This window comes from Labrus bergylta, chromosome 22 (genome assembly GCF_963930695.1).
Source record: "Labrus bergylta chromosome 22, fLabBer1.1, whole genome shotgun sequence".
Lineage (NCBI taxonomy): Eukaryota > Metazoa > Chordata > Actinopteri > Labriformes > Labridae > Labrus > Labrus bergylta.
The window spans coordinates 14658415-14685559 of record NC_089216.1 but is presented as its reverse complement, the minus strand read 5'-3'; the positions used below and the strand labels follow the sequence as shown (position 1 = coordinate 14685559).

Sequence of the window (27145 nt, the reverse complement as noted above, 5' to 3'; positions counted from 1 at the left end):
AATCAGAGGCAGCGCTGTCACTTCAATCTGAACCGGTCTCTGATTGCTCCTCTCTCTCCTTTAATCAGTCATTCGTTGAACTGTTGAGGTTCATCACGACAGAAGCACAGAAGACGGGTCAGAAGAAGGGATCATGAACAAGCTGAGCGTGTTTGAAACGTTTAACTCTCAACTATCCATCATCACACTTCTTTTTCGTCTTCTTCATCGTGATTAATCCTCTCAGTGTTTTTAATCAAACTGTTTAAATATGAGTTATTATTTATTCGTTTTTAAATAAAAGTTCTCGTGTTTTTATTTTGATGTCATGATGTTTGTTAAGAAGTTTATTTCCATGAAAAAATTAACTTTTATCAAGTTGACTCAGACCGGAAGCTTCCCAATCTTCACCCAGACCTTCAGAATAAAACCAACAGTGAAGCAAACAATGTTTTTAAAAGTTGAATTTCTGCTATATATCTGCACATATTATTGATTTCTACTGTAAACAATAATATAGATATTCATTATATGTTATTTTATTTTACTACCACTACTGTAATTAGATTTTATGGGCGATGATGCTTTTATTCTGAAGGGTACGGACAGGAAGAATTGTTGTTGTTGTTTCAGATCCCGGAAACAAAAAAAACCTTTTGAAGGACTGAACAGAGGTCCACAGGTCCACGTAAAGCCCACTGCAGGACACCTGAGAGAGAGAGAGAGAGAGAGAGAGAAAGAGAGAAAGAGAGACGATACTTACCTGTCAGGTGAGATGCCGTTGTTGTTCTTAATGAGAAACATCTGAGGGTTAGAACTGTGTTAGTCCTGTTCAGGAGGGAACGTGACAATCATTTAATGATTCAATATTAAAGTTTAAGTTCTTCCTCCACGTGCAGAGGGATCAAAGAATCACAGTCAATACGTCATATACCACGGAGGAAACCTCAGATATACAAACAGTTTAAAATGTGAAATAGAAATCCATTATTTTATTAAAGTTAAATTACAAGAGCTTCATGTGAGCAGTGTAACTCTGTTTACTTTTTAACCAAGTGCCAAAATCTACAGTTCCTCCAGTGTCCACTAGAGTCTGTCTCCTGCAGTGAGTCAGTCCTCATAGAACCCCATGTTAAAATGTCCAACTTTACAGCTGCAGTTCGTCCATTGTCCACTAGAGTCTGTCTGTCACTCTAGGGGTGCGTTCAAATTGTCCCTCCTATCTCCTTTCACTATCCACTTTACCTTAACCCCGGGGAAAACGTCATGAAGTCAAGGAAAGATGTTAGGAGAATTCATAAAGGACTTAGGGAAAGGCGATCTCGTTGCTCTGACAATCCGACCGCATTTACCACTGGGCGACGTCATTAAATGCGAAGGGCCGGCGGAGGTTAATGACGTGGGTCTGCCGTGTTGAAACTACAATGTTCAGAAAATGGACTACACAAAAAACGCATCTAAAAAACTTTCCCCTGTGCCTTCGTACCGGTGAAATAATCTTAATTACCACAATGTTAGGATTGAAATAAAAACAATATAGAATACCAGGCTACAAGTAACAAAAGTGAAACCATCACCTTCCTGTCCACTCAGAAATCAACATCAACATAAATATGAAATTATTTGTTACATTTATGCAAGACAAGAATGTACAACTGAAGAAATGCACAAAACATTCTGAATTGAATGAAATATGTTGAATAAAACATCATCTGGCTCAAAATGTCTCTGATCCCTTTTCACCTGAAAGACAGGGTGATGTTTTTTATGGTGATTATAATCTGATTATATGGCTTTGAATAATATCTCAAGAACCTTAATCAAGGCAAGGGTTTCAGCATCTGACTGAAGGAAAGTTTAACGTTCTTTATGATATTGCTTACGGCTGCCAAAACACTCAAAGTGGATAAATAACGAATGCAAACTGAGCATAGGCTGCAATAAAAGTTAAACTCACTTTGATCGTTTTATAACATCAGCATAACGTTCATAGTTCGCCTACGGGTTAAAAATTGTTGAAAGTTGTTCAAGGCATAGTATTGCAATGGTAACTTATGATCTCCCTTTTCTGTCATCGTTAATGTTCGTTAACGGTCGGATGCGCGAGTCGCTTTAAATGTTGCGGCCACAAGGAATTGTTGGACGCCATATCTCATCTCCTTTGGTAAAGGATGGTCCAGTGTATCCTATGCTAAAGGAGGCTATAAAGGAAGCATTGACCCACCTTTCCTTAACTTTTAGAGAATTCGAACGGCTCTTATCGTGGCCGCCACTTAAATGCTTCCGGGGTTAAGGTAAAGTGGATAGTGAAAGGAGATAGGAGGGACAATTCGAACGCACCCAATGTTCATCACTCTATGTTCTTCACTCTATGTTCATCACTCTATGTTCTTCACTCAGTGTTCTTCACTCTATGTTCATCACTCTATGTTCATCACTCAGTGTTCATCACTCTATGTTCATCACTCTATGTTCATCACTCAGTGTTCATCACTCTATGTTCATCACTCTATGTTCTTCACTCAGTGTTCATCACTCTATGTTCATCACTCTATGTTCTTCACTCAGTGTTCTTCACTCAGTGTTCATCACTCTATGTTCTTCACTCTATGTTCATCACTCTATGTTCTTCACTCTATGTTCATCACTCAGTGTTCTTCACTCAGTGTTCTTCACTCAGTGTTCTTCACTCAGTGTTCTTCACTCTATGTTCATCACTCAGTGTTCTTCACTCTATGTTCATCACTCAGTGTTCTTCACTCAGTGTTCTTCACTCTATGTTCATCACTCAGTGTTCATCACTCAGTGTTCTTCACTCAGTGTTCTTCACTCAGTGTTCTTCACTCTATGTTCATCACTCAGTGTTCATCACTCAGTGTTCTTCACTCTATGTTCATCACTCAGTGTTCTTCACTCTATGTTCATCACTCAGTGTTCTTCACTCAGTGTTCTTCACTCTATGTTCATCACTCTATGTTCATCACTCAGTGTTCTTCACTCAGTGTTCTTCACTCAGTGTTCTTCACTCTATGTTCATCACTCAGTGTTCATCACTCAGTGTTCTTCACTCAGTGTTCTTCACTCTATGTTCATCACTCAGTGTTCTTCACTCAGTGTTCTTCACTCTGTGTTCATCACTCAGTGTTCTTCACTCAGTGTTCTTCACTCTATGTTCATCACTCAGTGTTCTTCACTCAGTGTTCTTCACTCTATGTTCTTCACTCTATGTTCATCACTCTATGTTCTTCACTCAGTGTTCTTCACTCAGTGTTCTTCACTCAGTGTTCTTCACTCAGTGTTCTAACCTTTAGTAAATAAACATCAGCCATGAAAACAACCTTTCTTCTTCTAGGGTCCATGTTTGTTGCTTTTGAACTTGAATGCGTGTTTGATGTTATTACAACTACACAACTGGGACGTACAATGTTTTTGAGGAGCACTTGAAGGCAGCGCTTGTTGGTCTTCATAACTATCGGTTAAGAGGTTGTTTAGTGCAGTGGAGTCGCCGCAGAGCGCCACCTTTGTTTCTGAATGGTGAATTTGAGACTTGGGGGTCATTCAGATGTTTGTCGGTTTGAAGGCTTTGGTTTGGCATTGGGGTGGCACAGTGTTTATTTTGGAAGCAGAAGCGACCACACTTGGACAAGAGGGCGGAGCTTAAGAGGAGGGAAGGTTTCACTGATGGAACTTTCATTTTCCCTGCAGGGTCCCTAACCAGTGAGGAGCAGAGTGTCTCTCCCCCCCGTGTTACACACAGTCTGATGTGTGTCTAAACTGAAGTGACCCTGCACAAACACATTGAACTCTGTCCTATTTGATAACACCTGAGGTAACCATGGTTACCTGGTTCAGTGTAGATAAAATAATCCATAAACACGTGCTGCTGCACATTGGCGTGGAGACTGATAAGCGTTATATTGAAGGTGAAGGTGGAAAATATCAGCACCTGACTGCAGAAAACAAGTCTTCAGATTGAACACAGGTAGATTACAGAACACGCTGACCTTCAGCCAGGTAAGAGCGGTGTTTGTGTCCGTAAATACTTTAAAGATTCTCTCTCAGGATGGAGAGTTCTTGAGTTTGATCCTCGTAAAGGTTAATGCTTGATTGTTGAAGCTGATGTTTGAAAAGATCAGGAGCTCTGAGCGTGAAACACCTCGACTGTCCTGTTTCACAGGATCGCAGCTACATTGATCTCCACAGTGTCAGTTTAATCTCTAGTGAGAACCTTTTAGTCTCCCCTGAGAACCTTTTTAGTCACTCCTATGAACCTTTCAGTCTCTCCTGAGAACCTTTTAGTCACTCCTGAGAACCTTTTTAGTCACTCCTATGAACCTTTCAGTCTCTCCTGAGAACCTTTTAGTCTCTCCTGAGAACCTTTTTAGTCACTCCTATGAACCTTTCAGTCTCTCCTGAGAACCTTACAGTATCACCTGGGAACCCTTTTCTCTCTCCTGAGAACCTTTCAGTCTCTCCTGAGAACCTTACAATATCACCTGGGAACCATTTTCTCTCTCCTGAGAACCTTTCAATATCTACTGAGAACCTTTTTCTCTCTCCTGAGAACCTTTCAGTCTCCACTGAGAACCTTTTAGTCTCTACTGAGAACCCGTTAGTCTCTCCTGAAAACCTTACAATATCACCTGGGAACCATTTTCTCTCTCCTGAGAACCTTTCAATATCTACTGAGAACCTTTTTCTCTCCCCTGAGAACCTTCCAATATCTACTGAGAACCTTTTAGTCCCCTGAGAACCTTACAGTATCATCTGGGAACCTTTCAGTCTCTCTGAGAACCTTTTAGTCTTTCCTGAGAACCTTTCAGTCTCATTAGAACATTCCTGTATTGATTGTTTGTGTTCTTGTTCGTCAGTGAGAACAGAAGAGATGGACTCTTTGGTTCCTGACCTCCCCAGCGGCCCACTGGACGTCTACAGGAAGAAAGCTTCTTTTAATTGGAAGGAGATGCTGCTGTTCATCGAAGGAGAGGAGATCATCGCTTACAAGGTAAGAGAACCAGAACAAAACGCACAGAACCCTGGTTCTGTTTAATTCTTATCTCTGTCATCTTCTGCCTGTCTGTTGTCTCCACACATTCTCTGCATGTTCCACACATGTATGTTCTCCTCATGTTCTCCACATGTTCTCTACATGTTCTCTACATGCGCCACACATGTATGTTCTCCTCATTTTCTCTACATGTTCTCCACAAGTATGTTTTCCTCATGTTCTCTACATGTTCTCCACATGTTCTCCTCATGTTCTCTACATGTTCTCCACATGTTCTCCACATGTTCTCCTTGTGTTTTCCTCATGTTCTCTACATGTTCTCCTCATGTTCTCCTCATGTTCTCCTCATGTTCTCTTCATGTTCTCCTCATGTTTTCTACATGTTCTCCACATGTATGTTCTCCTCATGTTCTCTACATGTTCTCCTCATGTTCTCTACATGTTCTCCTCATGTTCTCTTCATGTATGTTTTCCTCATTTTGTGTTGTTGTCTGCTCTACAGAAACGTGTGTTCCAGACTCTGGAGAACGACCCTCTGTTCGCCCGGCGGCCTGGTGAGGACATTCCTCTGGAGAAGATGAGAGAGCTCACCTTCCTCAGGTAACAACAGCACAGAGATTACTTCCTGTATCACCTGTCATTATTCTCTGATCTTTACTTCCTGTATCACCTGACATTATTCTCTGATCTTTACTTCCTGTATCACCTGTCATTAATCCTTCTCAGGGTGAAGAAGCTGTTCTCCTATGACTTCCTGCCAGATGAAGAAGTTATGGCTAATCCCTGGAAGGCCTCCGTCCTCAGTAACAGTCTGGGCATGTACGACTGGTCCTGTAATACTAAATACTTCCTCAACAGAGGGGTGAGTGAGTGTGTGTGTGTGTGTGTGTGTGTGTGTGTGTGTGTGTGTGTGTGTGTGTGTGAGACAGTGAAAAGTTGATGTCAACCATCAATAAAAGTACAGCACAGCTGCAGTTACAGTTTATCACCACTGGAGGCATCGAAGAGAACACGCTGACAGACTTCGCTATTCTTTTACTTCCTGTGTAAAGATTCTCACTTCCTGTCGTGTCTCGTGGTGTGTGTTTCAGATGTTTGGAGCGACTGTGGCGAGCTCTGGCTCAGCAAGGCACAGTGAATTTGTTAAAAACATCAAAGCCATGAAGGTAAGACTTGAACTCACCTGCAGCCTGCAGATACAAACTAATGGTTCTCAGCTGCTGACATGTCCTCTAACTCCAGACGCTCCTGCATGGACCCACTTCATAAACCCATTTAACGTGTCTAATATGTTGACTCTGGTGTTTCAATTGAACTGCTGCCTATGACTCTGTCCATCACATGATCCTGTGGTCACGTTTCAATGATGGTGTCTGACAGAATAGAGAGACTATTCCTCTGAGGTGGCTGTACTTACATGTGGCGTCCCACAAGGCTCTGTCTCGGGCCCCATCCTGGTCTCTACATGTATTTTGCCCCAGGGGTCTACTTAAAAAATATCATGTCAATTCACTGTTTGCAGACCATGTGCATTTTATTTATATTATTTATAACTGATATGCCCCTGAAATCAGTGTTAATCTCGTCGACGAAATAAATGAAGAAAAAATGTGTTGACGAAGGTCTTTATAAATTAGTCAACTATGACGAGACGAAACTCCGCTATTTGACGATTTGATAAATAATATTACTTAATCTAATTGACGAAAATGTGACGAAATGAAAATTACATTACAAGTGATGATTATCACGTACCCCCCCAGCTGTTCTAAAATCATTGTAAACCAGGCATACTTGCAGACTTCATCAAATGTGTGCTTGTGTGTTGAGTGCAACAATGTGCAGCCTGGAGCCTGGAGCCTGCAGGTCTGTGAAGCCCCGCCCCCTGGAGCTTCTGATAATAAAAATAAAAGCTGGCGTCTGATTTTGTTGACTAAAATATCTTCTATTTTCATCAACTAAAATCATTATTATTAAAATGACAATTTTAGTCAGTGACTAATTTACTAAATATAAAGGACATTTTCCTCAGGAGACTCTGACTAAATTAGAAAATTGTGTGAAGATTAACACTGCCTGAAATGAAGGTAATAGTGTGTGTGTGTTTGTGTGTTTGTTTGTGTGTGTAGATTTTTGGATGCTTTGCTCTCACTGAGCTGAGTCACGGCAGCAACACCAGAGCCATGAGGACGACAGCGACCTATGACCCCAAGACACAGGTAAACAACATAACACACACGCACAGACACATGCATACACACACAGCTGACCGGACACAGGTGATGTGCTGGAGACGACGTGAGCATTGGTCGCGATCAGTCCGTTCTCTGACATCACAAAGCCTGAACCGCTGGACAGAGGGATAGTCCTCCCAAAGAGAGGGTGTCTGAAAACATCAAGAGAGGAAGGACGATCACAGGCAGCACACACAGACACACAGAGACACACACACCCAAGCACACACAGACACAAAGAGACACAGACGCACACACACACACACACACACACACACACACACACACACACACACACACACACACACACACACACACACACACACACACACACACACACACACACACACACACACACACACACACACACACACACACTTTTTTCATCATCACAAACTCCGTCTCCTCCCCTTCAGGAGTTTGTCATCAACTCTCCGGACTTCGAGGCGGCGAAGTTCTGGGTGGGGAATCTGGGGAAGAACGCCACTCACGCCGTGGTGTTCGCTCAGCTCTACACACCTGACCAGGTGTGCCACGGCCTGCACTCCTTCATCGTCCCGGTGAGAGATGGCGAGCAGACGAGGAGACATGGTTTAAAATGTGCAGAATCACGTTTGACAACAAACAGTTCAGATCCGACCGTGTGCAGGAGGTTAGCTGCACGTTACGCTCATTATGGAGCGTGGAGAACGTGTGTGTGTTGTCGTGGTAACCAACAGGTGTTAATAGAGGCTGAGGAGCACAGAACACCTTCAGAGTAACCTAGATGAAGTTCATTTAGTCCCACCTGAATGTCCGTGTTGTCCTCCAGGTGAGGGACCCTCACACGCTGCTCGCTCTGCCCGGCGTCCTGGTGGGAGACATGGGGAAGAAGCTGGGTCAGAACGGCCTCGATAACGGGTACGTTGAGTTTTTATCAGACAAAGATCAATGCACAGGGGTTGATGCACTTTGAAGTTTTGCCCACTAGGGGGAGCTGCAGTCCTTACAAACACTTTGGCGTGGTCTCTCTTCAGGTTTGCTCTGTTTCACAACGTGAGGATCCCTCGAGAGAATCTGCTGAATAAGACGGGAGACGTGACGCCTGACGGACGCTACGTCACCCCGTTTAAAGTCAGTAAGATGTCTGCCTGTCCGTCTGTCCGTCTGTCTGTCTGTCTGTCTGTCTGTCTTTCTGTCTGCCTGTCTGTCTGTCTGTCTTCCTGTCTGCCTGTCTCACGTCCTCTCGTCTGTCTGTCTTCCAGGACTCTAAGAAGCGTTTCGGGGCGTCTCTGGGGGCGCTGTCGTCGGGCCGGATGTCCATCAGCAGGATGGCTCTGACCAACCTGAAGCTGGCTCTGACCGTGGCGGTCAGGTACTCGGCCACCAGGAGGCAGTTTGGCCCCCTTGACGCCGAGGAGATCCCCGTCCTAGAATACCAGCTGCAGGTCTCTGAAGATACCGCCCCCTTTATGTTCCTCATGGTCACGTCTCCGTTTGACTCCTAACATCAAATATTCTTCACAGCAATGGCGTCTGATCCCCTACCTGGCCGCAGCGTACGCTCTGGAACATTTCACCAAAACCATCTTCATGAACTACGTGGAGTTTCAGATGGGACAGGTGATGGGCAACAAGAGCGACCACCAGGTGAGTCAGAGCGAGCGCCAGGTGAGTCAGAGCGGGCGCCAGGTGAGTCAGAGTGAGCGCCATGCGAGTCAGAGCGAGCGCTAGGTGAGTCAGAGAGCGAGCGCCATGCAGGTCAGAGCGAGTGCCATGTGAGTCAGAGCGAGCGCCATGTGAGTCAGAGCGAGCGCCATGTGAGTCAGAGAGCAAGCAGCATGTGAGTCAGAGAGCGAGCGCTATGTGAGTCAGAGAGCAAGCGCCATGTGAGTCAGAGAGCGAGCGCTATGCAAGTCAGAGCGAGCGCCATGCGGGTCAGAGCGAGCGCCATGCGGGTCAGAGTGAACGCCATGCGAGTCAGAGCGAGCGCCATGCGAGTCAGAGAGCGAGCGCCATGCGAGTCAGAGAGCGAGAGCCATGCGAGTCAGAGCGAGCGCCATGCAGGTCAGAGCGAGCGCCATGTGAGTCAGAGAGCGAGCGCCATGCAAGTCAGAGCGAGCGCCATGTGAGTCAGAGCAAGCGCCATGCAGGTCAGAGCGAGCGCCATGCAGGTCAGAGCGAACGCCATGCAGGTCAGAGCGAGCGCCATGTGAGTCAGAGCGAGCACCATGAGCCAAGAGCCAATGTGAAAAAACAAAGAGAACCCAAATGCAGGACTGAACTGAAAACTATTTATTTAAACAAAAATGTACTTGTTTATAATAATAATAATAAATATTAATGATGATACAGAGAGAGAGAGAGACAGGTGAGGAGACATGTTTATAATAATAATAATAAATATTAATGATGATACAGAGAGAGAGATGTTTCTGCAGTGAAGAATGTGAGAGACGAAACAACTCGACACGTTTACAACTTCAAACGTTTTGTCTCCAAATGTAGCAACACACACGTCTGTTTTCGACAAAAACAACTTCTACCATCACAGGTGCTGCAGAAATACCTTCATCTGTGTGTGTGTGTGTAGGCGGACCTGGGCAGAGAGATCCACGCCATCTCCTGCTCCAGTAAACCTCTGGCCTCGTGGATGGCTCAGCGCGGGATCCAGGAGTGCAGAGAGGCTTGCGGGGGGCATGGATACCTGGCCAGTCAGTCTCTCTCACTCTCACACACACACACACACACACACACACACACACACACACACACACACACACACACACACACACACACACACACACCTACCTGATTCCTCTCTCTCTCTCCGTAGTGAACCGTCTGGGTGAACTGAGGGACAACAACGATCCAAACTGCACGTATGAAGGAGACAACAACGTGTTGCTGCAACAAACCAGCAACTACCTGCTCAGCCTGCTGCACGCCAAGCAACACGGTGAGTCTGCACACACACACACACACACACACACACACACACACACACACACACACACACACACACACACACACACACACACACACACACACACACACACACACACACACACACGAAATGAAGCTCTGCTCTCATCTCTCAGACGGAGTAAAGATCGAGTCTCCTCTTCACTCCGTCGACTTCCTGGACGGTTACCAAACCATCCTTGGGAATAAATTCACAGCAACGACCCTGGAGGAGTGTATGGAGCCTGCAGGTAAGCGTCACGTCAGCTCACCTGGATGAATCAGTCAGAGTGATGAGTTAATGTCTGTTCTATACAGGAAGTCTTTTATTCTCAAAACTCTGCTCGCTCCTTTAACAGCGTCTACAGCTTTTTATTATAAACCAAACAGGTGACATCATCTTTTATTTTCAAGGTCCTCTGCACAGGAAGTTTAAGATCTGTAAAAAAGAGACACCGTCTGTGTGTGTGAATAAAGCTGATTCTGTTTGTCAGAGCTTTGTGACCCGCTGACCACCGATTGTTGTCCTTGTGTCCTGTCCTGTGTCCTGTGTCCTGTGTGTTGTGTGTTGTGTCCTGTTGTCCTGTGTCCTGTGTCCTGTGTCCTCTGTCCTCTGTCCTGTTGTGTATCATGTTGTCCTGTGTCAGTGTGTGTGTCTGCGTTTCAGTGGTTGGTGTGTTTCCTGTTGGAGGAGAGTCAGAGGAGGCTGCAGCAGCAGAGAGACGCAGGACTGGAAGACTTTGAGGCTCGAAACAACAGCCAGGTGAGAGATATGAATCTGAAAAAACACGGGGAACACACGGTCAGAGGGAGGTCATGGACACGGTCAGAGGGCGGTCATGGACAGGGTCAGAGGGAGGTCATGGACAGGTTCAGAGGGAGGTCATGGACAGGGTCAGAGGGGGGTCATGGACAGGTTCAGAGGGAGGTCATGGACAGGTTCAGAGGGAGGTCATGGACAGGGTCAGAGGGAGGTCATGGACAGGTTCAGAGGGAGGTCATGGACAGGGTCAGAGGGCGGTCATGGACAGGGTCAGAGGGCGGTCATGGACAGGATCAGAGGGGGGTCATGGACAGGGTCAGAGGGGGGTCATGGACAGGGTCAGAGGGAGGTCATGGACAGGGTCAGAGGGCGGTCATGGACAGGATCAGAGGGGGGTCATGGACAGGGTCAGAGGGGGGTCATGGACAGGGTCAGAGGGGGGTCATGGACAGGGTCAGAGGGAGGTCATGGACAGGGTCAGAGGGGGGTCATGGACACGGTCAGAGGGCAGTTGTGTCTGAGGTGCAGCGCCGTCTGATCCCGGTTCATGTGTCCAAAACAAAGATTATTCTTTATTCCAGATTAGTTTGAGTGTGAAACTGCAGAGTCATCCTCCGTCATCCCGTTGGACTTGGAGCTGTGTTTGGATTAGAGACGATCATGAGCTGAGGTTCTTCTTGTGATGATAATCCTTCATCCTGTTTTTGGACTTCAGATGAGAAACAAACTGGAACAGTGTTATCAGATCACACACACGTCCTGCGTCATGTTTGTAACATCAGATCAGCTGGTTAGAAACATAAACACATGATGTTTGTTTCCCTGACGGCTGATCTGTCATCTGCTTTGTGTTACATACTGATGGGTGGGTGTGTGCTGTAGTTCTGGGAAACGTGTGTGTCACTGAGCCTGTTTTTGAGTGTGTCTATGATGTCATCATGTTTAAATCTCTGCTGAGACTCAAACGTTTAGTGAGTTTGTCTGACAGTCTGCACATGTGCAGTGTGACGTGTCAATGTAGGAGGAGCTAAAGCTTTATAGCGGCGGATTGTTGTTTGATAAACACGCATTGTGTGTGTGTGTGTGTGTGTGTGTGTGTGTGTGTGTGTGTGTGTGTGTGTGTGTGTGTGCAGGTGTATTTCTGCCGCTCTCTGGCGATCGCCTACATTGACCAGAACTGTCTGAAGAGGTTTTATGATGTGACCTTTGACCCTGACACTCCGGCTGCTCTAAGACCTGTTCTGAAGAAACTCTGCGCTCTGTACGGACTGTGGAGCCTTAGCAACCACACGGCAACGCTGTACCAGGGTCAGTATTTCACACCTGTACACACACCTGTACACAATCCTTTACTAAACACCTGTCCACACACCTGTACTACACACCTATACACAAACCTGTACACACACCTGTTTGACTCTGTGCAGGTAACTACCTGAGTGGAGGGAGACCTGCAGAGCTGATCCAGATGAGCATCCTCACTCTCTGCTCACAGGTACACACACACCTGTCTTTCTACCTGTCTGTGTACCTGTCTGTCTACCTGTCTGACTACCTGTCTGTGTACCTGTCTGTGTACCTGTCTGACTACCTGTCTGTGTACCTGTCTGTGTACCTGTCTGACTACCTGTCTGTGTACCTGTCTGACTACCTGTCTGACTACCTGTCTGACTACCTGTCTGTGTACCTGTCTGTGTACCTGTCTGACTACCTGTCTGTGTACCTGTCTGACTACCTGTCTGACTACCTGTCTGACTACCTGTCTGTGTACCTGTCTGTCTACCTGTCTGACTACCTGTCTGTGTACCTGTCTGACTACCTGTCTGTCTACCTGTCTGTCTACCTGTCTGACTACCTGTCTGTGTACCTGTCTGTGTACCTGTCTGCCTACCTGTCTGTCTACCTGTCTGACTACCTGTCTGCCTACCTGTCTGCCTACCTGTCTGACTACCTGTCTGACTACCTGTCTGTGTACCTGTCTGCCTACCTGTCTGACTACCTGTCTGCCTACCTGTCTGCCTACCTGTCTGACTACCTGTCTGCCTACCTGTCTGTCTACCTGTCTGACTACCTGTCTGTGTACCTGTCTGACTACCTGTCTGTCTACCTGTCTGTCTACCTGTCTGACTACCTGTCTGTGTACCTGTCTGACTACCTGTCTGCCTACCTGTCTGTCTACCTGTCTGACTACCTGTCTGTGTACCTGTCTGACTACCTGTCTGTAGCCTTCAAAGATCCTGGGGATGTTGGTCGTCGTTTTAATAACTGGGAGATAAATGAGACTCCAGTCGTCCTGTCACTCATTGATTACCAACAGACACTGTAACATAAAGAGATCCTGTAATTGCTCACTTTGACATTCTTTATCGTTTCTAATATCTGACAGGAGACTTCGACTGGGGGAAGACCCTGACCCCCCTAACCCAGCTGACCCCCTGACTCCCCCCAACCCCCTTTAATTCACCCTACCCTCTTTATTTATGCTCCTGCCGCCCTCAGAGCTCGCCCTGTGTCTAATCTGAAATCTGTGTTTGTGTAGCTGAAGGATGATGCTGTAGCGTTGGTCGATGTTTTGGCTCCTCCTGATTTTATACTGAACTCACCCGCAGGAAACGCTGACGGACAGGTAAACACACACACACACACTTTAAACATTAATAAAAAGATTTAACAAGAAAATAATCAGACAGCTTGACAGTTCATGAATGTTCTCAATAACTTTAGATCAACACCCATGTGTCTGCCTGTGTGTGTGTGTGTGTGTGTGTGTGTGTGTGTGTGTGTGTGTGTGTGTGTGTGTGTGTGTGTGTGTGTGTGTGTGTGTGTGTGTGTGTGTGTGTGTGTGTGTGTGTGTGTCTCAGCTGTACAAGAACCTGTGGTCCACAGTGATGCAGGGCTCTCAGGTCCTGGAGAGACCGTCGTGGTGGAAAGAGTTCTGCTCAGACAAACCTGTCGTCGGCTCTCTGCGTCCCAAACTGTGAAAAGAACCATCCAGAACCAGGTCCCCCGTCTGTGACGTCCTGTCCCCCGTCTGTGACGTCCTGTCCCCCGTCTGTGACGTCCTGTTCCCCGTCTGTGACGTCCTGTTCCCCTTTAGAATCACTAATGACTCTGCAGATACTTCCAGCTGTTTGTTTGTTTGTTTGTTTGTTTGTCTCTCCAGAAGGAGAAATCTGTGCCAATCAGATCCATTCATTGTGACCTGTATGAACAGACAGACTTGTAGCTGCTAACGCTAACATCCAGAGCGTGGCCTTAAGACAAGCACGAAGAAGAGCACATCAGCTGTTTGTGTCATCGTCTTAAACTCTGCCTCTCTCCTTTACAAGCCCTGACCTCGAGGTGTCGCTTAGCAGACCCTCTCAAACAGACAGCTGACTGAAATGCATTATGGGATGTAATATCTGATTAACTGATGATGATCTGTTGTTGATGTACAGAGACATATGTGCCTTAAAGCTGCAGGCGCGCTCTAAAGTCATGAGAACGCACTGACTGATGATGTTTCCACACTCTGACATCATCGGGCTGCTCTCAGCTCGGGCGTCTCTTTAATGACTCTGTGTCGTTTAGTGTGTGTGTCATGGAGGCACTCGACTTTTATCAGAAACAATCATCAATTCACATTAAATGACTTTACTAATTAAAATGATTGTCGTTGATTCTTTGTGTTTCACACCCAGGTGTGAGCTCACCTGGAGCTTCAGGAGCGTTTTTATAGGATGGTTTGTTTTCCTGTCTTTAGGGGACGAGAGGATTGTGGGTTAAAAAAAACAAAAAAACATTTTCGCAGTTTGTCTGAAGCAGCAACCTGTTAAAAAATTTAAAATCCTGCAGTTCCTCGAGTGTCCACTAGAGGCTGGCTGCAGAAGCACAGGAAGTCACATACACACCCATTCAAAAAAGCCTGTTTTTACAGCAGAGATTAACATGTTTACAGCCTGGTTCAAAAAACCAAATAGGTCTGATTAGCTCATGTCTCGATCGACACACACTGTACGGGGGGGGTGAATGTTTTGATGACTCATCAGTTTTGATTTGATGAAGGATAAGAGTTATTCACAATAAGGCGTGTAGCTGACCTGATTGACAGGTGGGAGCGGTGTAACGGTTTGTCAGGAGGTTTAAAACCCACCTCAGCTCCAGCTCTCAGCCTGTTGTTAGGTCGACTGAAAGTTAGACTGAGACAACATTTCCAGCATGGAGACCGCCATCAATGGGACTCCAGCGCCCCCTGCAGGAACAGACGGGTGACCTCACTCAGACTTCAATCAAATTTACAGTCTGTGGTCTCTCTCTGTGCTGACTCATTATCTCACCTGCACAGGTAGTGAGAGCATCATTCTGCGTGCGTGTGTGTGTGCACCTCTTGAGGGTTTCTGCGTTGGCTTCATGTTCAGGTTTGAGTTTGACATTTGAGCAGAATCAGCTGTTCTTTAAACAGAAATATAAACGTGCAGCCTGTCATCATGAAGGAGCACCCATTCATTTCATGCTACGTGACATTCATAGGCTCAGAGTCCGCACACACACACACACACACACACACACACACACACACACATATATATATATATATACAGTTTGACGTGACCACAGAGAGGCTGAGCTCTCTTACTGGTCCAATTGGACTCTTTAGACCCAAACCCGATCTTCTCTCTGTAATTACAGACGCTCTTCAAGGAGTCTTTCACATCTGTTATTACTCTTTTTTTCTTTAAACTCAACAGAACGTCTGGAACGTCCTCTGCAGAGATCGCTGCTCTCCTTCTTATTAATAATATCATTCTGACCTGTTCACCGGTTCATTGGATGACAAGGCCATCGATGGTATATTCGATTTCCATATTTTCCCGCCTTGTGTTTCAGCCCCACCCTCACCTCCTTATCCCCTGAGTATCCTCGCCTGCGTCTCCTTATCCCCTGAGTGTCCTCGCCTGCGTCTCCTTACCCCAAGGGCGTCAGTTGGTAGAGTCATCGCCTCTCAACCAGAAGGTCGAGTGTTCAATCCCCAGCTAAGCAACATATCCGATGTGTCCTTGGGCAAGACACTTAACCCTAAATTGCACCCGCTGCTACAGTGGTGGTGTGTGAATGGGATTAGTTACTTCTGATGGATGATACTACATAGCGATCACTACCATCAGTGTGTGAAAGGGTGGGTGTGACATGTGGTGTAAAAGCACTGTAAGTAGTCAGAAGACTAGAAAAGCGCTATATAAGCTCAAGTCCATTTACCGTTCCATTACCCCCTGAGTGTCCTCACCTGCGTCTCGTTACCCCAAGTGTCACTCTGAGCGTTAAGTCTCTGTGTGTCCTCCCTCTTGTTGTCAGTTCGTTGTGTTCACTACAGTCGCTCCGTCCTCGCGTTCTCACTGGTTTTGTGGTGTTTGACTTTGCCTGCCTTTGTCTTCTCCTTTTAGTGTATCAAACCCGGACTGTCAAACCTGCGCTTGTATCCCCATTGGGTTAGGATCTGTCTTTGAATCTTACCCTATCGAATGAAGGCTTCTGACTTTCCAGAAGAGTCTTTTTAAATTCTCTTGTTTCCAGAGCTGTTTCTGAGCCTGATGGGTGAATGGTTATTAAATTCATGTAGAATAAAGAGGTGTGTTTGTTCATATCAGAGCAGGGGTCTGTTAACACACAGTTAACAGACTGAATCCATTTCTCAAAATGTTCCTGCTCTCTCTCCGGCTTTGTTCCTGTTTCCTCCATGAGTCTGTGCAGAATATAGGTCAGTCATAAATCTGTGTGTCCGTGTCCGTGTGTGTGTGTGTATCAGTGTGAACACAAACGCCCAAAAAGAAAAAAAACACAACAATTAATCATTTTGTCATCAGGACAAAGCTAACGGGCTACAGGTGAGAGAACAAACCTGAAGAGAAGATGAGCCAATGAGAGTCCAGAGTCATTCTGAGCAGGATCAAATTATAAAATTACAGAGAGCTGTTTCTTGTAAAAAAAGTTGTTTCTTGTTTTTTGGACTGTTTGTTGAATAAGTGAGTTTTATTTTCTGCACGTGGGTCCTTGTGATGGTTTTTCACTAACATGATCCTGGGTGTAGATTCATAAACAGTGTGAGAACCACAGGAAGCAGAGAATATTTCTGTTTCAGACTAAACAGTGAAAGCTTTTAAATAAACTGTTGACCTGTGAAGAGCTGAAGGAAAGAAAGCGTCAGCGTCTGTCTGCGGCCACTTTCTCACTGAACCTCAAACTGTTTCCTCTGTGTGTGTGTGTGTGTGTGTGTGTGTGTGTGTGTGTGTGTGTGTGTGTGTGTGTGTGTGTGTGTGTGTGTGTGTGTGTGTGTGTGTGTGTGTGTGTGTGTGTGTGTGTGTGTGTGTGTGTGTGTGTGTGTGTGTGTGTGTGTGTGTGTGTGTGTTTCCCTCCACATTCCTGCTCGGAGACTTGTTTCCACTCAGGACTGTTTATGAGGAGAGCTGGCCCAGTTTCCACACTTTCAGGTATTATTCTGCTGTTTCCCATGAGCCTTTGCCTGTGACCTACATTTAAAGGGGAGCAAATGTGGCACATCGGTGAATCCTTTTATTCCAGAACAGCTGCAATCAATCAAAGTTTATTTGGTGTAAAAGGTTTTGTCCACAGGATGCTGCAGAGGTGCTTCCATGTAAACAAGTATGTTCACTTCAAAGCTCCAACAGTTAGAAAGCAGAGCAGCAGGAAAAACACTCTTACAGCACACATGTGGTTCACGATGAGTTCTAGAAAAACATCTTGTAACACTAAAGAGTCACATCGAGCATTAACCACAGACAGCAGGAGGATGAGCATGAGCAGGACGTTACAAAGATCCTCCTTAGAGTCAGTAACAGAGAACAGACATGAAGAAACAAACTCAGTCATTGTGTTTGTAATGTTCACTGAGTCCAAGAGCCAATCAGTGTCCACAGATCAGCAATCATGAACAAATACAGCATGACATGTGAATAATACACAGAAAAATATCAAGAGCTTCATATAAATATGAACCTACAACAAGTTCACACATGCTGGACATGTCCCTCCACATCATGATGTAAAACCACAGAGCAGACTCAAGCTGTGGACATGAAGGACCATCCATCAGTCCGTGTCTGACAGGCTGGACGTCGCTCACACGGTGAGTCAGTATTAACTCATCCATTCACACACTGATGGTAGAGGCTGCTGAGTAAAGAGTCCATCAGTATTAACTCATCTACTCACACACATTCACACACTGATGGTAGAGGCTGCTTAGTAAAGAGTCCATCAGTATTAACTCATCCATTCATACACATTCACACACTGTTGGTAGAGGCTGCTGTGTAAAGAGTCCATCAGTATTAACTCATCCATTCGTACACATTCAGACACTGATGGTAGAGGCTGCTGTGTAAAGAGTCCATCAGTATTAATTCATCCATTCATACACATTCAGACACTGATGGTAGAGGCTGCTTAGTAAAGAGTCCATCAGTATTAACTCATTCACTCATACACATTCACACACTGATGGTAGAGGCTGCTGTGTAAAGAGTCCATCAGTATTAACTCATCCACAGTTATACACATTCACACACTGATGGCTGCATCAGCTGGGGATCGAATCCCCGATATTGGATGGTTGAGAAACGACCAACTCTACCACTGAGTCACAGCTGTCCCTCAAAGGGAATTTATCATCGCCGTGTGTAATAAAAAGGCGTCATATTCAGATCATGAACGTGTTTAGTGAACGTGTCTACAGGAGAAAAATATATTTCAAGTCAAACAGTCACTGACAGGCTTTGGATTCAAGGTGAGGTCCATGTGAGGAATTGTTCCAGCGTTGCCCTGGTCAGAGACATATACAGGTAACAGCCAGGTGCACGGTGTCTGGAGCTGTGTGCACTGTTCGAACACTACTTCACACCAGTGTAGTGTTTCCACTCTGTGACATGTTTAAATAGTGTTTAGTGGTTTAGGAACAGTCTGGGACGTTCTCCTTGCCCTGCAGGTGAACCGCCATCTTTACTGCATTATTACATCAGGCTCTATGTTAAATAGGAGATCATCGTTGCCCCTCCTGACCTCCAGCAGCAGGGCAGACTCCTCCTGCAGCGCCCCCTGCAGGTCGGCTGTGGTCATCATAGGTTTGCCGTTCAGTTTCACAATGATGTCACCGTCTTTGATTCCACCTCTGGGGACAAAGACAGAATGTCTGATATGGGAACACAATAGTCTTTATTTAAAAAGACAGTGACAGAACTGTATTTGGCTGTTTGTGAAGGAATGAATGAAGCTTACTTGTCTGCAGGTGAGTAAGGAACAACTTCATGGACGTAGATCCCGCTGGTCACATTAGGAAAGTCTGAGTTCTGCTGTTTGAGCTCCTCAATTAACCTGTAAAATACAAAGTCATTTCTTTGTTTTCAGTGAATGCCTCTCACCTCAGCACCTGTCCTCTTTGATCTGGATCTGAATGTTTCTTCATTGCTGTATAGCTTTCTTAAAGAATACATAAAAACTTTTGGAAATTTTCCCAAAAGTCTGAGATGTGAGAGCAAGCGGAAAGACGCCCTAGGCATCAATATTTTCTCAAAATGTCAACTTATTTCTAAGCTAGTCGATACTACCAGAGACTGTAGCTGTTTTTTTCTGGTGATGAAGGGTTACTCTGTATCTCAGGGGAACTGGATAGTTTTATTTGTATGGATGCATGTCTAATTAAGGCTTTCATAAATAAATTAATGTTTGGTGCAGACACAATGTGAAAAGAAGAGAATCCAACATAGATCCCTGTGGGACTCCTCATACACCTTAAATAGCCTTTAAACAGGATACATGGTTTAAATAAACTCTGAAGAGCTTGTTCAATACTTAAAACAGCTTATTATAAAATCACAGACGTCAGATTAATCATTCTCTATTTTCTACCAAACACAAGTTCAGACTTACGCTGGTGTGATGGTCAGCATCCGGATTCCAACGAAGCGCTTCTTTACCGACCTCACATCTGAAACAGAGTTCAAGGTTCGTCACAGATGTGATGTTACAGATGTGAAGTCACAGATGTGATGTTACAGATGTGATGTTACAGTCAGACTCACCTTTGTTGGGTTTGTCCACTGATTCGTTGAGGAAACGGGTGATCCTGTCTGAGGGGATGGCAAAAGAGATCCCTGCTGCCACCTTCAGGGTGTTGATGCCGATCACCTCCCCATCCTCAAACACAGACAGGGTTAGGGAGAAGGGTTAACAACACCAGCAGAAAGAGATAGTTTACAGAAGTCACAGAAACTACAGCGCAGGGAAATAAAAGTTCTTACCAAATTGACAAGAGGTCCTCCTGAGTTCCCGTACTGCAAAGAACACATAAAGATACAAACACTCATTCATTTGATGTCCTCACAGTTTAAACTGAGTAAAACCTATTTCTCTGGTTGTTTCAACTTGACGACATAAAGCTTCATTCTCACATTGATGATGGCGTCGGTCTGGATGTAGTCCATATCCGAGTCCCTGAGGCCCAGCTCCTTCCCGTCCCTCTGAGCCGTGCTGACGATGCCTGTGGTGACGGTGTTCTGCAGGGCGAACGGGCTGCCGATGGCAACCACGAACTCCCCCGGCCTCAGGTCTGCACTGTGACCCAGGAGCAGGACAGGCAGCTTGTTCTGAGGAGGACAAGAGGACAGAACGTTGGAGGAGGATGTTTGAGAAACCATTAAGGCTGGAGATAAACCTTCTCTTCAACCCTTTTTGGTGGACAAAACCAGCCAACCATAATTGACTCTGCATGTGTTGCTGGAGGACACCTCTAGAGGCTTTTATTCGACTACTTCCTGTTTACACTACAGCATCAGTGACTTGCTCATCTTTGAGCATTTAAAGCCAAAGTGAAGAAATATTAGCAGTTAAAACAATGGTTTCATTTCTGTGCAGCTGCTGCTACGCCCGAGTATCTGACCCACACCCAAAGTGAAGTAAACCAGAGGTTCAGACGTAGTGCTCTAAATAACAGTGACTTCTGCAGAAACGGTTTCATCCATGAGCTCAGTGTGTGACACACTAAAGCCATCAAAGTGCTACAAAGAGGCGTATGAGTGGAGCAAAGAGAGGGATTCAAAACCTCCTCCTTCAACACAAAGAACCCAGCAGGATGATGGTGATGTCAACCACTGCAGAACAAACAAACCAAATATTTGGATCCAGCAACAGCTTCCAAAACTACAGAGAGAGAGAGAGAGAGAGAGAGAGAGCGAGCGAGAGAGAGAGAGTCTACACAGTCAGACTGAGGGAGTTTAGGAGGGGCTGAGCAGAAACACATGTTGATGGACTGATGGGGTGACGCTGACACCAGGAATGAGCTCAAAATGCTGTGTTCACGTTTTCTTTAAGGAGGAGTGATCTGGATCTGGTCTCTCTCCTCCCTGTCCTGGTCCTGGTCTTGGTCCAGCTGTGATGTGGAGACGTCAGCCTGCGGTCACTCTGAGCTCCAGCTCGTATTATTACTTTAAGATGTTATTAAAGGACCCGCCCTGTGCCGTCCTTATCTCTACAAAAACACTAGCCTGTTTCCACAGAAAGTCCCCAGGTCGGCCTCTCGGGTGACTTTAGAAGAAATATAAGAAAATGCACGAGAGGCCGGAATATTCCATCTGATGAACTCATCAAATAAAACCGACTCTGTAACACCGCCTCCAGTACAGACGAGGAGTGTCACTGACGGCCTCAGTGCAGAAACAGGTGTTACACAGATACACAAACAGGAACACCTGGAGGAGGAACACCTGGAACACCTGGAGAAGGAACACCTGGAACACATGGAGGAGGAACACCTGGAACACCTGGAGGAGGAACACCTAGAATATTTGGAGGAGGAACACTGGGAGGAGGATCACCCGAACACCTTAACCAGTAAGGCCTGGTTAACAGACCGGGTCCAGTATCAGTCAGTAAGTCAACAGGCCGTCAGAGCAGCACATGAGTAATCATCCTCTGGACCCTGAGAGGGGGTTGGCTGTGGACCAATGAGGAAGTATTTGGTGTTCCCCCCGGGGTGGTTTGGACTCCCCCACACTGGGAGCACATCAGTGAACCATCAGTTCCTGCACGTTGTCTAAATTGTGCAAATATGTTGTCAACATTTGTGTACTGAACGTTAACCCTCATCAGACCAACATGTTTCACACACATGGACGAGCAGCAAGTTAGCTATGCACACTGTTGGCAAGAAGCACACACACCATGAAGAGGAGCACGCCATCCCCCGGGGAGCGGTTCAAAGATGGACGCTTTAACAGCAGAACCATAAATATGAGGTCAATGACCTCCATGAGCCTCGAACTGTTGTGACAGGAACGCAGCGAGGTGTGGAAAAACTAAAAGATGATTCACAACAAAAACATTAGGATGTGAGTCTGAGCCTGCCTCGGCTCACTGGGACAACAAAGACCTGGTTCTGGGGTTTCACTGTACAGTACTGTTTGGTTTCTCTCACCAGATGTTGGTCTCATGCACATCTGTTCCAGGTTTGCAGCTGCATGCCATGAAACAGTTCTCCCTCTCTGTTTGTTTACTTTTACATTGCCTGTGGATGGACGAGCGAGAACTTATCTGACCCGTCACACCAAGACCGAGTCCACATCGCCATGTTTTCACTTTCAACAGTGCTAAAGCCCCAGAGTTTGATACTGGACAGGGTTCAAGACCAGAGATTTATCCTGGACAGGGTTCAAGACCAGAGTTTGATACTGGACAGGGTTCAAGACCAGAGTTTCACCCTGGACAGGGTTCAAGACCAGAGTTTCATCCTGGACAGGGTTCAAGACCAGAGTTTCATCCTGGACAGGGTTCAATACCAGAGTTTCACCCTGGACAGGATTCAAGACCAGAGTTTCACCCTGGACAGGGTTCAAGACCAGAGTTTCATCCTGGACAGGGTTCAATACCAGAGTTTCACCCTGGACCAGGTAAACTATGCAGAACATGAAGAATAAAACGTCTGTGGGACCAGATCATCATTCAAGCATACTCTTTGTAATTTACTGAGACCAACCTGAGACAGAACTTTAGGCAGACTACACATGTACTCACATGTTCTACGGTCCTCTACAGGTTCTCACATCTACTCACATGTTCTACCGTCCTCTACAGGACTACACAGGTTCTCACATGTTCTACGGTCCTCTACAGGACTACACAGGTTCTCACATGTTCTACGGTCCTCTGCAGGACTACACTTGTACTCACATGTTCTACGGTCCTCTGCAGGACTGCACATGTACTCACATGTTCAGGTGACCGGGACAGACCTGAGGACTCACCTGAGAGTTGACCTTGATTGTAGCAATGTCTGACTTTTTGTCGATGTCTTTGATTTTGGCTTCGTATATGTCTCCGTTGTGCATCTGGACCTTCAGTTCAGAGATGGATCAAAGATTAGAGGATGATACAACATTTAATTTGAATATAAAAAAAGTAAAGGACTAACGGTAAGTGTACCTTCAGGTGCTGCTGACCGGACACAGGTGATGTGCTGGAGACGACGTGAGCATTGGTCACGATCAGTCCGTTCTCTGACATCACAAAGCCTGAACCGCTGGACAGAGGGATAGTCCTCCCAAAGAGAGGGTGTCTGAAAACATCAAGAGAGGAAGGACGATCACAGGCAGCACACGCACACACGCGCACACACGTGCACACGCGCACACGCACACGCACACACACACACACTCTGTGTACCTGAGGAAGAGTTCAATGTGGACCACAGCAGGTGCGATTTTTTCCACCACGTCTGCGATGAAGTTGAACTTGTATCTTGGACTGGAAGAGTGTGGAGGACCTGGAACATATAACACATAAGTCTGGTGTTCGACCTGAAGGATTCACCTTCACTCATTAAAACATTTTCAGACGATTTATTACTGATCAAGTCATTTCAACCATCTTTCTCAGTGAATCAGCCTCACTGTAAAAAGAGTCTAACTCACAGACAGGGGGCGCTAACCGCCACGCACAGTTAGAGTGAAGAAACAAGCGTCTGCTGAGAGTTGGCGGTAACTGCGATGCATGATTTATAAGAGATGTGACGCTCAAACTTTCCAGTGATCAGGAAAACACTTCCACCTCTGTGGGCCTCCAAAATAAAAGCTCTGTAAATAAAGTCTGTAAATATGACTACGACATGATTATTATTAATACAACCAGGGGTTAAATCAGTCCGTCAGCGTGAGAGTGCAGCTCCATCAGTGTGAGAGTGCAGCTCCGTCAGTGTGAGAGTGCAGCTCCGTCAGTGTGAGAGTGAGTGCAGCTCCGTCAGTGTGAGAGTGAGTGCAGCTCCGTCAGCGTGAGAGTGAGTGCAGCTCCGTCAGCGTGAGAGTGAGTGCAGCTCCATCAGTGTGAGAGTGCAGCTCCGTCAGCGTGAGAGTGAGTGCAGCTCCGTCAGTGTGAGAGTGAGTGCAGCTCCGTCAGCGTGAGAGTGAGTGCAGCTCCGTCAGTGTGAGAGTGCAGCTCCATCAGTGTGAGAGTGAGTGCAGCTCCATCAGTGTGAGAGTGCAGCTCCATCAGTGTGAGAGTGCAGCTCCATCAGTGTGAGAGTGCAGCTCCATCAGTGTGAGAGTGCAGCTCCGTCAGTGTGAGAGTGCAGCTCCATCAGTGTGAGAGTGAGTGCAGCTCTGTGCAGAGTAAAGCTGCAGATAGCTTCTCTTCACATTAACACATTAAAGACGAGCTAACTGTGTTTGAGTCTGAAGATTATCAGAGCTTTTAGAGTTAGACTCAGAGACGAGTAGAAAGAGGGAGAGCAGGATGGAGATATGAACTTATTCTAGTTACTGAACTTTTTTCTTTGAGTGTACTTTTCCTTAAACTCTCATTTTTCAGTCCAAACCTTCAGAGATGGATGATGACCTTTAACTGATGATGGAGTTTAAACTTTCTGCTCAGTCAGCCGTTTATCTATAACTGAGACCACGCCTGTGAGGATGTTTGCTCCACTGACCCAGTGTGTGTGTGTGTGTGTGTGTGTGTGTGTGTGTGTGTGTGTGTAAACCCAGACTAAATAATGGGTTAAAGATCAAAGGAGATGTAAATAGTGTGTGGTGTATAGGGACTTCCTGTTTCCTCTATAGAGATCTGTCTTAGGGATGTGTGTGTGTCTGTGCGTGTATGTGTGTATCTGTCTGTCTGTGTGTCTGTCTGTGTGTATTTGTGAGTGTGTGAGCAGCAAAATAACTAGTTTATATTAAGATACTTTTTATTTATTCATGTTTAGCTCAAATATAACTTGTAACAGAAAGATTCAGAGGATGAACTGAGCATGTGCAGAGCTGAGCTGAATGAACACCTGATACAGCACATCTGCAGCTCAGCATGAAGGTGTGTAACATAAATAATCTGACACGCGCACACACACACACACGCACACGCACACACGCACGCACACACGCACACACACACGCACACGCACACACACACACGCACGCACACACACACACAGACACACGCTGAACCTGCTTTTACATCTGGAACCTTCATGCTTCATAAAATCCTCTTAATCGCTTTACACACGAGTCAATCTGAGATCTGCAGGAAACACACACACACACACACACACACACACACACACACACACACACACACTAACACACACACACACAGACACACACTGATTCAAATGTTTATATTTCAGTCTGATGATTATTAAAGTTCAGGTTCATGTAACTTATATTATTGTTGTGAACTGATGAAGACTGTGACTGACATGATCCAGTTTCAGGTTCTGACCACAGACCCTGTCAGCTGTGACGTCATGCATCTGTCAATAAAAATAAATAAATACACACACGTCTCATATTCTTACTGTGTGAACCTTCCACACATGTTTTATGACCTTCCTGAGACTCCATAGACCAGGCATCCTGCTCACCTTGTTTCTAAAGAAATAAACCTGTGTGAGATCATACCTGTGCTGCTCTCACACGGACCCTTGTGGCTCTGGGAGACCCCGTCCAGACCCTGCTGCTGGTTCTTTCTGCTGGTGGCCTTCAGATGACACACGTTCCTGTAAGTGATGCCGTCACTGCCGCACACCTGGCTGCTGTACCTGCACTGACAGAAGCCTTTCCCGATCCGTTTCCCCGCCGGGTGTTTGCACTCCAGACCGTCCCCGCACGGCAGTTCCTCCTTGCGGCCGCACGGCTCGCCCTCCGCCCGCGCGCACACCACGCAACAGTTACACCTGTCTGGCACGTAGCCGCTGGGACAGCTGGGACTCGGACAGATGCTGACGTCACAGCGGGTCGGACATTTGGGTTTGGGCTCAGCGCGTGCGGATTGTGTGAGGAAGAGGAGCGCGGAGGTGAAGAGGAGGATGAGGAGCTGCATGTTCACAAGAAGCGAGAAGCTCAGATCATTTCATAGGAATCCTCCTGATCAACGGGGTTTGCAGGCTGCACGTCAGGTGAGACACGTCAGTTGAGACACGTCAGTGAGACAGGCAGGTGAGACAGGACTGTCCTTCATCACACAGAAGACGAAAAAAGATCCAAATGTCCGAACACGAACAGAGAACCTCTCAGCTCAGAGTCTGAGAATCACTGAATAAAGAGGAGGAGAGAGTAGAGAAAGGGAAAGAGGGAGGGAGGGGGGAGGAGAGAGAGAGAGAGAGAGAAGGAGAGAGGGTGCGGGAGAGAGGAAAGGAGGAGGAAGAGAGGGGAGGAGAGAGAGAGGGAAGGAGGAGGACTGAGGGATGAGGGGGAGAGGGGAGGTCTGATGCTGACCTCCTGCAGGTGATCTGAGGACAGTTCAGTCTCGTCATTTAAACCTTATTTTATTTATTTATATTAATTTAAACTTCATTCTTCATGTTTCTGTTGTCTGTGTTTTTGATGTTCTGTTATAATTCAAACATGTCTCCCTCTTCATAAACTTCATATGTTCGTTCATTTAACCTACTGTGGCGCCACCCAGTGGTTATAACAGGATCCACAGGGTAGAGGACAACAACACTGTCAGCTCTAATCTCATGTTCCTAAATCTCCACCTTTGATGAAACTCCTCCCACAAGAACCAGGAACTACAATCCTAAATATACTGAACACACTCAAACACGGCGTGTGTGCTGATGTTTCAGTGTGTCGCGTTTTAATAATCAGATAAAGTCTCCGAGCAAAGTGTTTAAATCAAATTTATACTCTGATTCAACAAAAACTCTCGGGCACCATGAGACCAGGACCAACATTAGACCAGGAC

At 46.1% G+C, this 27145-nt stretch overlaps 2 protein-coding genes across 5 annotated transcripts; one reads left to right on the top strand and one right to left on the bottom strand.

The window, feature by feature from the left end:
- The first annotated feature begins 598 nt into the window (after positions 1 to 598).
- Positions 599 to 14576, top strand: acox3 (acyl-CoA oxidase 3, pristanoyl). 4 transcript variants are annotated; one of them, XM_020649293.3, is made up of 19 exons: positions 599 to 749; positions 4851 to 4984; positions 5490 to 5587; positions 5714 to 5849; positions 6079 to 6153; positions 7117 to 7206; positions 7638 to 7781; positions 8033 to 8121; positions 8238 to 8334; positions 8466 to 8648; positions 8728 to 8850; positions 9794 to 9914; positions 10037 to 10159; positions 10302 to 10415; positions 10812 to 10927; positions 12061 to 12235; positions 12355 to 12422; positions 13467 to 13553; positions 13789 to 14576. In XM_020649293.3, exons 2-19 carry the CDS (start codon positions 4865 to 4867, stop codon positions 13906 to 13908), a joined length of 2079 nt encoding a protein of 692 aa, XP_020504949.2. In that variant the 5' UTR covers positions 599 to 749; positions 4851 to 4864; the 3' UTR covers positions 13909 to 14576. The 4 variants fall into 4 exon arrangements, with proteins under 4 accessions (XP_020504949.2, XP_020504950.2, XP_020504952.2 ...); XM_020649294.3 differs by having other exon boundaries at positions 604 to 749; positions 4860 to 4984; XM_020649296.3 differs by lacking the exon at positions 599 to 749 and adding an exon at positions 3851 to 3993.
- Positions 14577 to 17456: 2880 nt separating this feature from the next.
- On the bottom strand, positions 17457 to 26499 carry htra3b (HtrA serine peptidase 3b). Its single transcript, XM_020649287.3, has 10 exons — positions 25858 to 26499; positions 23636 to 23735; positions 23396 to 23528; positions 23218 to 23307; positions 20371 to 20565; positions 20221 to 20253; positions 20002 to 20116; positions 19850 to 19907; positions 19199 to 19294; positions 17457 to 19091 (listed from the first exon to the last, which is right to left on the bottom strand). The coding sequence occupies exons 1-10, from the start codon at positions 26276 to 26278 to the stop codon at positions 18923 to 18925; spliced, it is 1410 nt and encodes a 469-aa protein (XP_020504943.2). The 5' UTR covers positions 26279 to 26499; the 3' UTR covers positions 17457 to 18922.
- Between the last annotated feature and the right edge of the window lie 646 nt (positions 26500 to 27145).

Coding starts and splice junctions, on each gene's coding strand:
- acox3 (XM_020649293.3), top strand. CDS start 4,865: ATGGACTCTTTGGTTCCTGACCTCCCCAGCGGCCCACTGGACGTCTAC. Junction 5,588..5,713: donor AGAGAGCTCACCTTCCTCAG/GTAACAACAGCA, acceptor AATCCTTCTCAG/GGTGAAGAAGCTGTTCTCCT. Junction 9,915..10,036: donor GGGGCATGGATACCTGGCCA/GTCAGTCTCTCT, acceptor CTCTCTCCGTAG/TGAACCGTCTGGGTGAACTG.
- htra3b (XM_020649287.3), bottom strand. CDS start 26,278: ATGCAGCTCCTCATCCTCCTCTTCACCTCCGCGCTCCTCTTCCTCACA. Junction 23,308..23,395: donor CCGGTCAGCAGCACCTGAAG/GTACACTTACCG, acceptor TCTGAACTGAAG/GTCCAGATGCACAACGGAGA. Junction 19,295..19,849: donor ATGCTGACCATCACACCAGC/GTAAGTCTGAAC, acceptor TGTATTTTACAG/GTTAATTGAGGAGCTCAAAC.